Source organism: Opisthocomus hoazin, chromosome 9 (genome assembly GCF_030867145.1).
Source record: "Opisthocomus hoazin isolate bOpiHoa1 chromosome 9, bOpiHoa1.hap1, whole genome shotgun sequence".
In the NCBI taxonomy this organism is placed as follows: Eukaryota; Metazoa; Chordata; class Aves; order Opisthocomiformes; family Opisthocomidae; genus Opisthocomus; species Opisthocomus hoazin.
The window spans coordinates 39,693,937-39,707,099 of record NC_134422.1 but is presented as its reverse complement, the minus strand read 5'-3'; the positions used below and the strand labels follow the sequence as shown (position 1 = coordinate 39,707,099).

The 13,163-nt window shown below is 43.3% G+C and overlaps 1 protein-coding gene across 1 annotated transcript in view; it reads right to left on the bottom strand.

The window, feature by feature from the left end:
* The window catches only part of FAM171B (family with sequence similarity 171 member B), a 37,199-nt gene extending 27,266 nt beyond the window's left edge, over positions 1 to 9,933 (bottom strand). The window contains exon 1 of the mRNA XM_075430546.1: positions 9,682 to 9,933. Coding sequence (XP_075286661.1) covers positions 9,682 to 9,841 — 160 coding nt within the window. The 5' untranslated portion in view covers positions 9,842 to 9,933. The remainder of the gene's footprint in view (positions 1 to 9,681) is intronic.
* Positions 9,934 to 13,163: the final 3,230 nt, after the last annotated feature.

The window sequence follows — 13,163 nt, the reverse complement described above, 5'->3', positions numbered from 1 at the left end:
TAATGACCAAGGAAAACTACTGATGCATTCAGTGACATTATTCAATAACATGTCCATCACTATTGTTTGTTGAAAACACTTCTCAGCCAAAAGCTGCAAAATCTCATACTACTACTTAAAAAAAGATATTTGCAATGTTCCAGCAATGTTTGTCTTTAAGTTATACGAAAAGATCCTCTAACCCCTTGAAAGAAGGCCAGTGTGTAAAGACACATACGGGGAAAACACAACTGAAAGTTTGCAGGCCAGCATTTCCTAACTGTAGTGCTGTCCATGTGCGACAGGAATTTTTAAAATGCTTTAGTTAGGAAATCCATATTGCAGCAACAAAACAAGAGCACCCAACAAGCTACTCTTTCATACATAAATTTTTATTACAGTTCAGTTTCATAAAGTGAATGATCAAAAATGACAACACCACATACATTAATTTTTAGAAAAATGATTGCAGATTCCTGCTAATTAACTAAAATTCCACAGATGCCATAAAGAGAGTTTAAAAAAGGGAGAGATCTGTCAAATAAGATCCCAGGATAAAGCGAAACAACTGAATCAAGACTGCTCCCACAATAATGAAACTCTTCTGCATACATGGATGCCACCGAGGTAAGTGGCAATACTGAATACATTAACGATTCAGCCATTATCACTTTGAATCATTATTGCCTCTCTACAGCTCAGTGCAGGATAAAACACTCTAGAAGCCAGCTAAAGGACAGCTGTCAGATGAACATGCTGCCCACCAGCTGTGCCTCCAACACAAACACCACCACCACAGACACACAAGTTCTCCCTTCACAGCTAGTGACCAAATTCCTGTAGGGAATAACTGGAAAACTTAGCACCACGAAAATCTTTCTAGGATGACAGAAATATTTTTATTGGCATCAAGACTAAAAATGGGACAGTAAACTCTTGTTCTTTTCCCCCAAAATACTCCTTCAGCACCTCGATATTCTGCCAACTGGACTGTGGGGAAACAAATCCACTTAGGTATTTTTGAGACAATCCTTTCCACGAAACACTGAAGAACCCAGGAGACAATTATAGACAGACAGGTTTTCTATACTGTGCTTAGGAAAAAGCAACAAAAGGGGGAAAAGGAAAAGGAAGCTGACAACTAATTAAGAGGCAAACAGCTGTGACAGATTCTTTTCCCAACACTGCACCAAAATTACGTGGTATCTCACAAATGTTTTGCTGGGTCTCTACACCAGTCAACTTAATTACCAGATTTTCTCAACATCAGTGGTCCATAATCCAAAGAAAATCTCTCCTTCAGCCCAATGAGAGCAAGTTTTCTCCATTGCTCTCACAAAAAAATGAAACAAGCTCCTGTGATATTTATCACAAGGCATAATTCATGTTATTAACAGCTTTTATTGTTCCACACACATGTTCTGCTGATGTCCCGCATTCACCCAGCATAGAACTACTCATTTCTCCTGTTCAGTCACTTAATGAAAGGCTTCAGAACAGAGGAAAAATATTTTCCACAGTGACCTGAAAAAGCTTTTTATAATTCCATTAGAGTCTATAATAGTTGGAGGCGGCAAGCACCTCCTTATTCATTCCAGCAAAACAGCCTATATTTTCAAACATCTTGACATCATTGACCTTTTTTTCTAGTTTAGCTCACATCAGCACAGACAAATTATCAACCAGATTTGCTACCTCATAGAAAATAACTTACATGAGAATGTTCCAATCGGTTTCATTTGGGAGCCTTGCCCATATAAAGTCATTAATAATAAATAATTAATAATCAATTCAGTCTTGCCAAATTTCATAACCAAGAGTCCATGCTATGCACTAGTATCTGTTTCAACAGACTGAGCCAACTGTACACATCATATTTATAAAACAGCCCCAAAACTGCAGCAGAGGATATAATTCCACTTTCTCCTAATTTATGTGTATTAGAGGGAAAGAGTCTACCCAAAATGAAATACAGAAGTTTGAAGAGAAAGATTAGCAGCTGGCACACCCCATAGTCACGTACAAGTCCAAGATTTGAGGATGGGACAAAACGCACCCTCAAAGTCTGTAGATGGTAACGAGCTGACGATGTGGTCAACACGCTCCAAGGGACCATGACAGGGATAGGGGCCAACAAGAACCTCAGGAAATTCAACAGGGACAAATACAAAATGACACATCTGACCCCTTCCAGCAGCACCTGCAAGAGATCACCTGGCAGGGCTGTAGCTCTGCTGAAAACGCTGGGAAGTCCTGGTGAGCAATAGGCTGAACATGCCAGGAGTGCACCCTGAAAGCCACGAAGGCTCGCTGCACACCGCGCTGCATCAACAGAAGCTCAGCAAACAGATCAGGAGAAGTAATTAATTCCTCTCACTTAGCACTCGCTGGACTGGACTAGGCAACAGCATTCAGTTTTGGACCCACCAAAAGAAATGAGCCCTGCTTAACCTTGCAAAGGGAAGGCTTTGGAGGACCTAAACAACAGCCTTCCAAAACCCATGAGTTGACCAAGAAGACCGAGCCAAGTCCTCTGTCGAGATGCATGGCAGGATAACAAAAGGCAACAGTCACAAATTGCAGGGAAGGATCTGACAGGACTTGAGGAAATTTTTCTTCTCTCTGAGGATAAACAATCATTGGAATAGGTTGTCCAGAGAGGTTCTCCATTCTTGGAGGCTTTCATGGCCTGACAGGAAAGAGATCCTCGGTCTGAATCCAGTGTCAACCCCACTTTAAGCAAGTTGGACTAGAGGGCTACTGATATCCCCTCCAGTCTGAACACCTCCTTGATTTCAGATCCTCATACTGACTTTCAAATCACAGAAAACACTGAAAGAAAAACCACAACGAACAAACACCATCTTCGCTTGATTGTGGTTTATTCCAGCTGCTAATTATAATACACTTAGCAAATCTGGCTGGCTGATTTAGTAGGAGTACAGCATCCTATGACAATCTGGGGCTCACAACCTGATGCAAGTTCTACGCTTTAATAAGGAAATGGGATGAGAAGATATACTTGATCTTGAACAGCCTTACTTGGTAACACTTGCAGTCAACGAAAACAGAAACACTGATGATTCTGAAAGTAAATTCACTTTGACTAATGAAAGGGTTGCTTGCACCTGCAACTAAAATAACCTACAACACGAAACCTGAAAGCTACATGCATACTCCAGCAGGAAAGCTCAATTGTTGAATATGAATAAAAAACTGATTAAAAATACAGAATTAAAAGTGTGTCAACCAGAAGAACACATTTCAGAAGAGGCAGGTGAACTATTAATGACCATCTAAAACCAAAAAAAACCCTCTAAATTCAGCTCTTTCCTCCAAAATAAACTGCATGATAACGGGTCAGTGCTCCAATTTATCTGACTATAACCACACTGCGTTTAGTAAAAGCGCTCAAGCAAACACTCAGCTGTATAGGCTAAAGCACTCATTAATTGAACGACACTCCACAGATCGTAGAGTGCTTTTGGGGTGCAGTGGTCATGTCAATAATGCATTTCAACCAGAGTATGCTGGGGACATGTTAAAGCAGCTCAGAGATTCTCTGTATTTTGCTGCTTCATCACCTCCTAATGCACATGGCTCAGTGTGTGCCTCGTGCTCATACCTGTAACCACTCCATCACATTCAACACAAAAAAAACCACTCCCCACCACAGCTATTTGGCCACCATTAACAGGTTAACCTGCTACAGCTGACAGTAGTTCAGATAAGAACAAAACCATCAAATTGTTCAAAATGGGACAAGGACATTCAGAAGGCCAAGATTTTCGTTTGCTCTCTAACCCACCAAGAGCCACAATTTATTGCCATGTAATCTCAGTGAGAGGCCACCTCTTGCCTTAGGACTGCACTATCTTAGGTCCCTGGCGCTATCAACAGTAAGTGCAGAACGTTGAAGTGAGAAGGGTCATGCGGGGAGTCCAGCAGGAGGATCTGACCCTGTAATCCATCTCCTTCAGCTGTCTTATTTCCACATTGTAAAGGGTAACACTTGTGCCCTGACACCTGACTTCTGTCTTCCAGTCAGTGCAGACTCTCTTCAACCCCATGTGATGAAGCACAATCACAACCTCAGGGAGGAGAAAGCAGGGTAAGAAACTGAGGGGGAAAGAATCAGGACAGCATGGGAACCTGAGAGGATTCAAGCCTGCACTTGGCAAGCCTCAGGGGGCTTATGCATGCACCGACAGGTAAGAACATCCCTCCCTCACCCTGTCAATCCAAGCAGGTCATGCAGGATGGCTCCCTGGAGCCACACCAGAGCGCAACACGCATCACCAGGGTCATGCCACGCATGTACTGTAAACTGCAGACCTGTCAGTGTTTTAATTACAAGAATACATAATATGCTTCCAGTTAGAGGCCAAGCAGAATCATCCGGAATGTTATGGCAGCTGGCCCAACTGAGACAGGAGAAGGAAATTTTCTTCACATCATCTACAGACAGCTGACAACTGCTTGTGAAATTCATAGCATTCAATACAGTTTTTTACTTCACAGAACTGCTGGTGCCACACGTTAGTCCTGCGTTCTGCCTGAGAAGCAGATGCTTTTGGAGCATCCTCCACACACACCGGACTACGCCTGCTGACGTTTACCTCCTAGTCACAAAAGCCCGCTCACACTACAGTATGTGTGTGCTCTCTCACATGGAAGGTCTCAGCATCATCCCTTTCTCATGTATGTACCTCGCACAAGGACAGGGCAATACACTCACCCAGGGTGACCCTCTGTACAGACTGTCTCTTCTGTTGATGTGAGAGGGAGCTGTGGTGGGGCTGTACGAGCGTATGCTCTGTCTGTGCTGCAGCCTCAGACACGCTTTGGAAGAACTGGCCTTTCCCAAGGACCCAGCTCTTCTACTGGATGGATCTGGAGTGCCTATTCCAACTGAAAAGATGAGTTACAGCTTCAGTGAAATCCCCCCTACTAAACATCTGGCTTTAGGGACAGAGGGCACTCCTAAAGAGTAATTCATTGTCTTGAGATTTCTAACCTCAAGTTCCCTAGCACAGGCTGTTTCAGCAAATCCACGTTCATATTGCTGATTGTAAAGCTGTGCACAGTAACATCCTCCTCTCAAGCATGAGCTAGCATGAAAATTGCTTTCCAACCTCGTGTTTTCTGTACAAAAAGTAGTGCCAGAAAAGCAAAGCAAGAAATGCAATGGCTGCTTTACAGCCTGCTGAATACAGCTTCTTGTAGACATCTACGGAAGATGACAGTTTAGAAGCACACAAGAGGTGTGCTGGAACACCTCTGGCAAGCTACAACTAGGCAGGAGGAGCGAGATCTGGTACTTTTATCCTGCTGAACACAGAAGCATTATTCAAGAGTACAATAAGCCCTGCAGTGCAATGGAAATACTTCATCACGGGATCTGGGTGCTCCCAAAGCACACCAGACTGCTAGATCTATGAATTAGGAACTAAACACAGTATCACGAGTAATACAGAGGACTCATCTGGTCTGTCACATGGTACCTCAAATCCCCATTCATTACAGAAGGATATCGTGAACACAAAAATATGCAACTTCAAGAGGACACAGTAACCTCTGCTATTTTTCTAAGTTTGACACACCAAAACTTAAGTTTATTTTGAATAAGCTTTCCTCTCAGATCTCTGCTTCTGTCTTCAAAGGCTTCATCAACTGAGCTAGTTCACAGAGACAGCATGCTACAGATCCCCAGTGACCCAGATAGCAGCTGCATTCCAAACACTGAAACTGCCTTTTTCTCAGCCTGACAGCACTTCTGCAAATGTTTCTACATATCAACTGGCCTTTGATAATGTATAATCTACCAACATATTGACAAGAACTAATGAAACTTCAACAAAACAAGAACTCCAAAAACTACCACCTTGCAACCGGTAGCTTCCTGCCATCATTGATTATACCTCCTGCCTACCACTTCTCCTCATCACGTAACTGTGGGCCCTGTTTCTGTGAATGCTAAAACACATTTCTGCCCTTGTCTCTCCTAGGTCTTATGACGAAAGCTAATACCAATGCAAGTTTCTTGAAATCAAGTTTTCTGAAGTATAGAGCACAGTGCTGTATAATATATTAGACACTTCAATAAAAGCAAGCTTTCAGCTCAGAAAAGCTGCCTACCTCTTTAGAACTTCTCAGTACCTTTTTGTTTGTATCAATTCTCCCCTGAAAAATAGAAGTACATATTTTTTCATTTGTGCTCTACCACTGAAAGACCCAAACTCCTTTTTTTCTCGTATTAGCGACTGAGTGACCTAAATCACGGAACACACGGACACATAAATTATCTGTGAATACTTCTTTTTCATTACTCACTTCTGTCTCAAACTACAGATGCTTTATCACCTCTCAGTGTCCTAATGCCCTTCCTGACATTCTGTTGCACTATTAAGCCTTGGATCAGCACAGAATGCTAAGTCACTTAAGAACATCAGCTCCAATAAATCAGAACAAGTCTAAGTCTTAACATTATTTCTTTACTTTCTCAGGTAGCTGAGAAACCATTATTGCAAATCCCAGAGGCTGAGAAAACTGCACAGCAAATCAAAGGACATTTTGTGAGCTTATTTCCATAGGTGGATGTAGTTGCTTACATTAAACCACGTTGCTGGGGTGCACATGCAATACTTTTGAAGTTCTATTTCATAATTAAAGAATTATTTTTCACCCGACTGAAAGTCAGCTTTCCAAAGTTCATCAAGGTTCTTCATGTAAGAAACAGATTCCCAACAGATGCTTACATCTACCTAAAGCAAATCAAAAGTCTTACTTTAAAGACTGCAAACCACCTCCTTCAGGTCCAAACAGAAAACAATTGTTACAATTTAACCCACAAGCTTTGACAGCTTAAAAACAAACCTTTCCCTAGTTTTTTTTTCTAAAATTTAGAAGAATAGCTACATCCATTAGATAACACAAGGGAGAGGAACACCACGAACTGAGTCCCTCTTACGCAGGTCTTCTCTGCCTTGTCTTTAAAATTTGATTATTTCTTCTGGCAGTGGTAGTTTTTTTGTTGTTTTTAAGGGAGAAGAAAGAAGGGATGAACAAAAAACCTATTGAGTCACGATGTGCAACTACCTTCTCACTGTTACACTGACATGTAAGCAGTAGAGTCTGCACCCCAAGCCTCTGTACATGGCTGTGCCGACTTTAGCATCTCTTCTCTGATAGCATAATAATTACACCAGCAGAAGTCTGTTAATCCAGGAGGGAATTGATCTGTAAAACTGTATAATTAGCTTTGAAAGCAGAGGGACATCGATACAGGAACATCAAATGAGAAAAGGTTGTGAACTCCAACCTTAGCTCTACACCTTCCCTATTTTAGGAGAGTAAGGATCCTTTGCTCTAGCAACACGGGTCACAAACACACAGCATAAATCCAAATCCAGCCAGACTCCTCCTTAGTTCCAGAAGCCACTGCTTGCCTGGCAGTTCCCAGCACAGGACCTGCAGCTGCTGCAGGAGTGGCCTCTTCAGAGCATTCCCCAGGGGGATTACTCCACTGCTGCCAGTCTTCAGCTGGAGAGGCAACAGCCATTTATCCTACCTACCTTTCAGCTGCAAACCATCAAAAGATAATTTCATGGACAAAGACATTAGTATCTGATAAATATATACCTGGAGTCAGGCTTTTCCTTTTTAAAATTAAAAAAATGTCAATATAGCAAAAATTACTTACATGCTTTACTGAAAGGAAATACCACACACACGGCAAAGGTGCTTAGCAGCTTCAGAATAATGAAAGTTTCATAGCAGTAATTAGCCTGTCTTTTTAAAAGATTAATCACTATTGGCTTTTTAACTTTTTTTAGGAAAGAAAGAATTAATTTAGATTATTTAGAGAGCCAGCCAACAAGTGAAAGAAAGCTTTAACTGTATTTAAACATAACACAAACAAATGCTGAGAATGAGCTCAAATGATAATTTTCAACATTCATAAACTGGGATTGATCATGAAAGCTGCATACTCTAAGACACTTTCAGGACTCTCATACCTCAAAACCTATGAAGCATAACAAGCAAATAAAAGAAAGCAACAGCAACTAGGCACGTGGGTTTGCAACAGCAACAACAGCAAACCAACAGCATCGGCATCAAACTGTCTGGTACCAGCAAAGATTTTGGCCAGGGCTGAAGGCTTTCTGAAAAGCAATCAATACCTGAAACCAAAGAGGATCACTGAATTACAAAAACTGTCCTTTTTTTTTTTTTGCCACTCAATTTTTAATGAGCAAAATGTTCACTACACAAGTTGGACATGGTGCCAATGCCTCTTAAGTGGGGTTTGCAGGTGATTAATGGTATATTTCTCTAAAAGCATGATAAAAAAACAAAATAATGAAAAATTGTCAGTTCAAAAGGAAAAAAAAGAACCAAGCTGTTCATCAAATACCCTTCTTTAAAGCCCTACAGCTTAAATGTTTGGAAAAGAACCACAACAACAAAAAAACATAAACACACACAAGAAACCAACAAGCAAATCCAGGCACTTTAAGAGCATATCAGGAGACTCTAAGAGTGTGTTCTTATTCTACCAGATCTAGTTTCTTCTTCCACATCTTTAAGAAGCTACAAGCAAAGACCATAATTCCAGATCTTTGCTTATATTTCCTAATTAACAGACATACTTTGGCAGCTTTATAAATTGGCTTCAATTCAGCAAAATATTAACCATATGCCTAGAATTGAGAACATTTTATACCTTCTTGAAGGCAACTGGAAATAGAAACACGATTAGATGTTACAAATGGAACATATGCTCTAGTGCTATGCCCAAACGGAGCCTTGGTGCTAAAAGGTCTTAAATAATTCATGTTTGAAACCATTTTGAAATTCTTTGCTGAAAGACAACATGTGAAAAAAAAAAAATACTGGTTTTATCCTAATTTAAGCCACTAAGACTTCAGAATATACATGTATTTTTTTAAACTAGATGGCAGAACCCACACCTTCTCGCTTGCCCCAGTTCTGCAAAGGGGGTAACCTCACACATTTCACCCTAACGCTGAGACCTAATGCTGAAATAAGCGCATTATTCCCCCACTCCCAGCTGCTGGATACGCGACATACTTCCTCATTCTGCAGAGGAGCTGCAAAAACTAACAAGCTCACCAGCCCCATCCCTCATTTGGTAGGCTTGAGACACCTCCACGCGTATCGACTGATCTTTATTAGGTTTTAGATAGCTGTAAGTAGAAATAGACATAGAGATATGTGTATTTTACATATATATATTAGGCTTTATGTATATAAACCTACCTTGCCCTGGGGGCTCCTGCCAGCAAAGCGGGATTCCCAGCACCCCGCTCCCCCCCACGAGCCCCTCTGCCAGGTCAGGAACGGGCCCCCACGACGACGACGGGGGGGGGACATTTTTCACCGCGACGCGACACAGCAGCAGCATGCAGATCTTACGATATTAAAGATGGATCCCGCCCGGCCCGGAGCAGCCTCCGCCGCTCCGCTACCTGCTCCGTTAAAAAGGCGGCGGCTCAGCCTTCGCCCCCGGGATCAACCGACGCGGCCCTCAGCAGCCCGGCGGGGAGCAGCCGAGAGGGCCGCCGAGCAGCCAGCCCGGGAGGAGAGGGGCTGAGGGGACCCCAACGGCGCGGTCCCGGGCGGGGAGAGAGGAGAAATCTCCTCAGGGAAGGCGGGAAATTAGGGGAGGGGGGTCGGTACCTGAGGTCGCGGCGGGGGCCCCCCCCGGCAGCGCCGCCCGCTGCTGCTGCGGGCGGGCGGCGGCAGCCGCGGCGTCGACGGGGATCGGCCGCCCCATCAGCAGCACCGCGGCCGCCATCCCCAGGAGCAGGGAGGAGAGGCGCCCGCAGGTCCCCGGCATGGCGAGCAGCCCGAGGGCAGCGGAGGCATATTGCGGGCGAGGAGGCGGGCGGGGGGGCCGGCACCGGCGGCTCCGACAGCGGGACTGCGGCGCCGGGCGGGGCGGCCCTGCGCTCGCCCCGCCTCCCGCGCGTGAGAGGGGCGGGGCTCGCCTGAGGCGCGAGCCGGGCTGGGGCGGTGAGGCGGGCGGTGACCGGCTGCGGTCCGGCCTCGGGGGCCTGCGGAGGGCCCGGGGTGGGGCTGCGGGCTAACGGCTTCCCTGAGGAGCCGCGCCGCGGTGGTCTGGCGGTGGCGGCGTGAGGTGCGGCGCGGCCGTGAGGCAGAGGTGAGGGAGAGGCGGGCCCGTGAGGGGAGGGCGCGGGGCCGCGGCCCTGAACCGAGCAAGCCAGGCCGCGCCGTGTGCCCTGCCTTTCATAGAGTCGTAGAAAGTTTTGGGTCAGAAGGGACCCCTAGAGGTCATCTAGTCCAACCCCCCCGCAGCGAGCAGGGACACCACTGACTAGATCAGGTTGCTCAGAGCCCTGTCCAACCTGGTCTTGAATGTTTCCACGGATGGGGCCTCCACCACCTCTCTGGGCAACCCGTTCCAGTGTTTCACCACCCTCATTGTAAAGAATTTCTTCCTTATATCCAGCCTAAACCTACCTTGTTTTAGTTTAAAACCATTACCCCTCGTCCTGTCACTGCTGTCTCTACTAAAAAGATTGTCCCCATACTACATACATTTCACCGTGGCCATCATCATAGCCGTGCTCCTAGCATCTCCTCACGCTTTGATTCTACACACAGGCATAGCTTTGCCTTATTTCCACGTTTATTTATATTAACAGTGCTGATATCAAACGTCACCCTTTTTTTTTAGACTTAAGGGTACCTGTTAACACAGGTAAAACTGGAATGCGTGTATGGACATAACCTAGGGTGGGATCATGGAAAAATCGCTGAAGTTGTTCATAGCAGATAAGAGTGCTGCACCTGAACACAAGCAGCACATCTAGAAGAGGGCAGCTTACCCACAGCACGCCGCCGTCTACGCGCTGAGCACGTGCTGGGACCCCCTCCCAGGGGGTTTCACGCGAGTGGTGGCCCGTGCGCCCATGCCATGATCTCAGGGAGGCAAACATCTCATGCGCTGTGAGGACTTTCAGAACTGGGTGATACTACATTTACAATGCGTGCTTGAGTAGCGAATATAAATTTCTTCATAAAGTAGAAAACCACTTTACTTGCCTTTGAATAAAATAAAGATTAGCCAAATAATCTCTATTTTAGACATAATGATGTATTAAGCCAAACTGCAGTTTTCAGATCTCAGAAAATTTCTTAGTGCAGGAGAAAAAGGAGGGGAATAGAGTTATAAACAACAGCCAATTAGAAATCTTCCCATCCTGAAAAGAGGAACTGCCAGGTTACAGTGCGTGTTTTCAACAGCACTCTCATAAAATCTAAAGAAAATCTAATATATTTTTCCTTATGATTTAATGTCATTCTATACAGTACAATGCAATTAATTGCCATTAACAATGACTTCAGATAGATTTAATTAAGATTGGCATAGAAAACACAATTTACTTTTATCATAGTTGCTGATAGTTTGTTGGCACCTTTTGGGACCACTGAAGAATGGACTGACTTCACCCACTCGTGCGTTGTGAACGATCACTGCCTGCTGAGTAACGCTGCAGTACGAAACCAGTGGGAAACGTACACCCTCCCCAGCAGGTACTCTTCAGTACTTTTCTTTAGAATGGTTTGAGTATGTCAGTCTCCCTTTTCTTCATCAGCACCAAAAAAAACTATGCCATGAAAACTTGATTTCATTTGATAGGAACTTCCTTTTAAGTAAGCGAAAGAGCACAAAACCGAGACAAATGAAACAGTAATTAGCTTGATGTTGAACTCTCCTCCAGGAGCATTCAATGAGAAGAGATTCCCTCTTTTGTTTAGAAAACATTTGTTCAGTGCCTACTTGCCTTGTTAACATCCTCTCACCCAGCTTCCTATTTCAACCTCATGTCTGGGCACTGCAAAGAAAAAGAGGCTGCTTCTGCACAGCCTCTGTTAGACTTGAATTTGTTTTGGAATCCCTGCAACAGTGTGTGTGCACAGGTGGAAGAAAGGGGTCTACAGAAAGCTAGCTAATGCTTTGAGCAGTTTGCTTTCCAAATGTTTGTAGACTTTAGCTTTTAGAAATATATATATTATTTGGAGAGGCATAGTTGAACCAACTTGGCAGCTGCAACATTTTAAGTTATGAATGAATAACTGTGCTTATTCACATCATCAACATTACAATTCTGAAACAAATCCATTACATGTGTGGCAAAAGTTTTATTGAAAACGGTTTCAAAAGGTGAATAATGCATGTGGAAATGAGTTGTTTGTACTGCATTTAGATAAATTACTGAGAAGGGATTACACAGTAATACACACTTCAGAAAAAAAAAATCATAATCAGGATTATGTTTTTTTAACCTAATTTTCTTTGAAAAGAGATGAGAGCTGATAAGAAGTAATTTATTTCAACTACCTGAATATTTACTTACGGAAACGTGTCCAGCAGTAACTCCTGCAGTCATTAAAGGTTGCTCAGGCACTCTTCAAACTTAAAACAAATCAACAATCATCGTCATCAACCACCAAAGGGATGTACCATGGCATCTGATATTTTGTCAGGGACCAAAAAGTGCATACACAAATGATACAGAAATGTAAATGTAGATAGATCTGAAAAACAGTAACACACAGACATGGTCTGCATGTGTAACTGTAAAGATTAGCAATGTGGTATTTTACTCTCTTGTTTTTGCTCCTCACATTTGGAAGGTCTGTGTTGTGCATTTGTGTCCTGTAATCTTAGTCTTGGCACGTTCTGTATGTCTGTCGAGAGATGATTCAGCACCCAACTTTTAGAACGTTTATAAGAAAGATGCAGTAAGACAGACTGAGTGCAAAATACCTTGTGAGAAGATGGGCTACTGACAGCACTAACCTACTTCTTAATGTATATGAGACAATACGTTGATGCGATGTTCATACAAATACTTTTTTTATAAAACCAAAGTATTTTCAATTTTCCATGTTTGTAAAATTACTTGAACTGACAACTTATATATATTAATGTACTAATATGTAATAAAGTATTAAGATAATTGATTTACAAACTCACTAAGGATAAAAGCATACAATAAAATATTATACATGTATGTAAAGAGTCAGAAACCTAGACAATGTGTAAAGCAGCATAACTCTAGTGGAGGCAGTGGAGTTGTGTTGATGTAAATAACCTCAAGGCACAGACCATCATTTTGTTTAAGGTGATT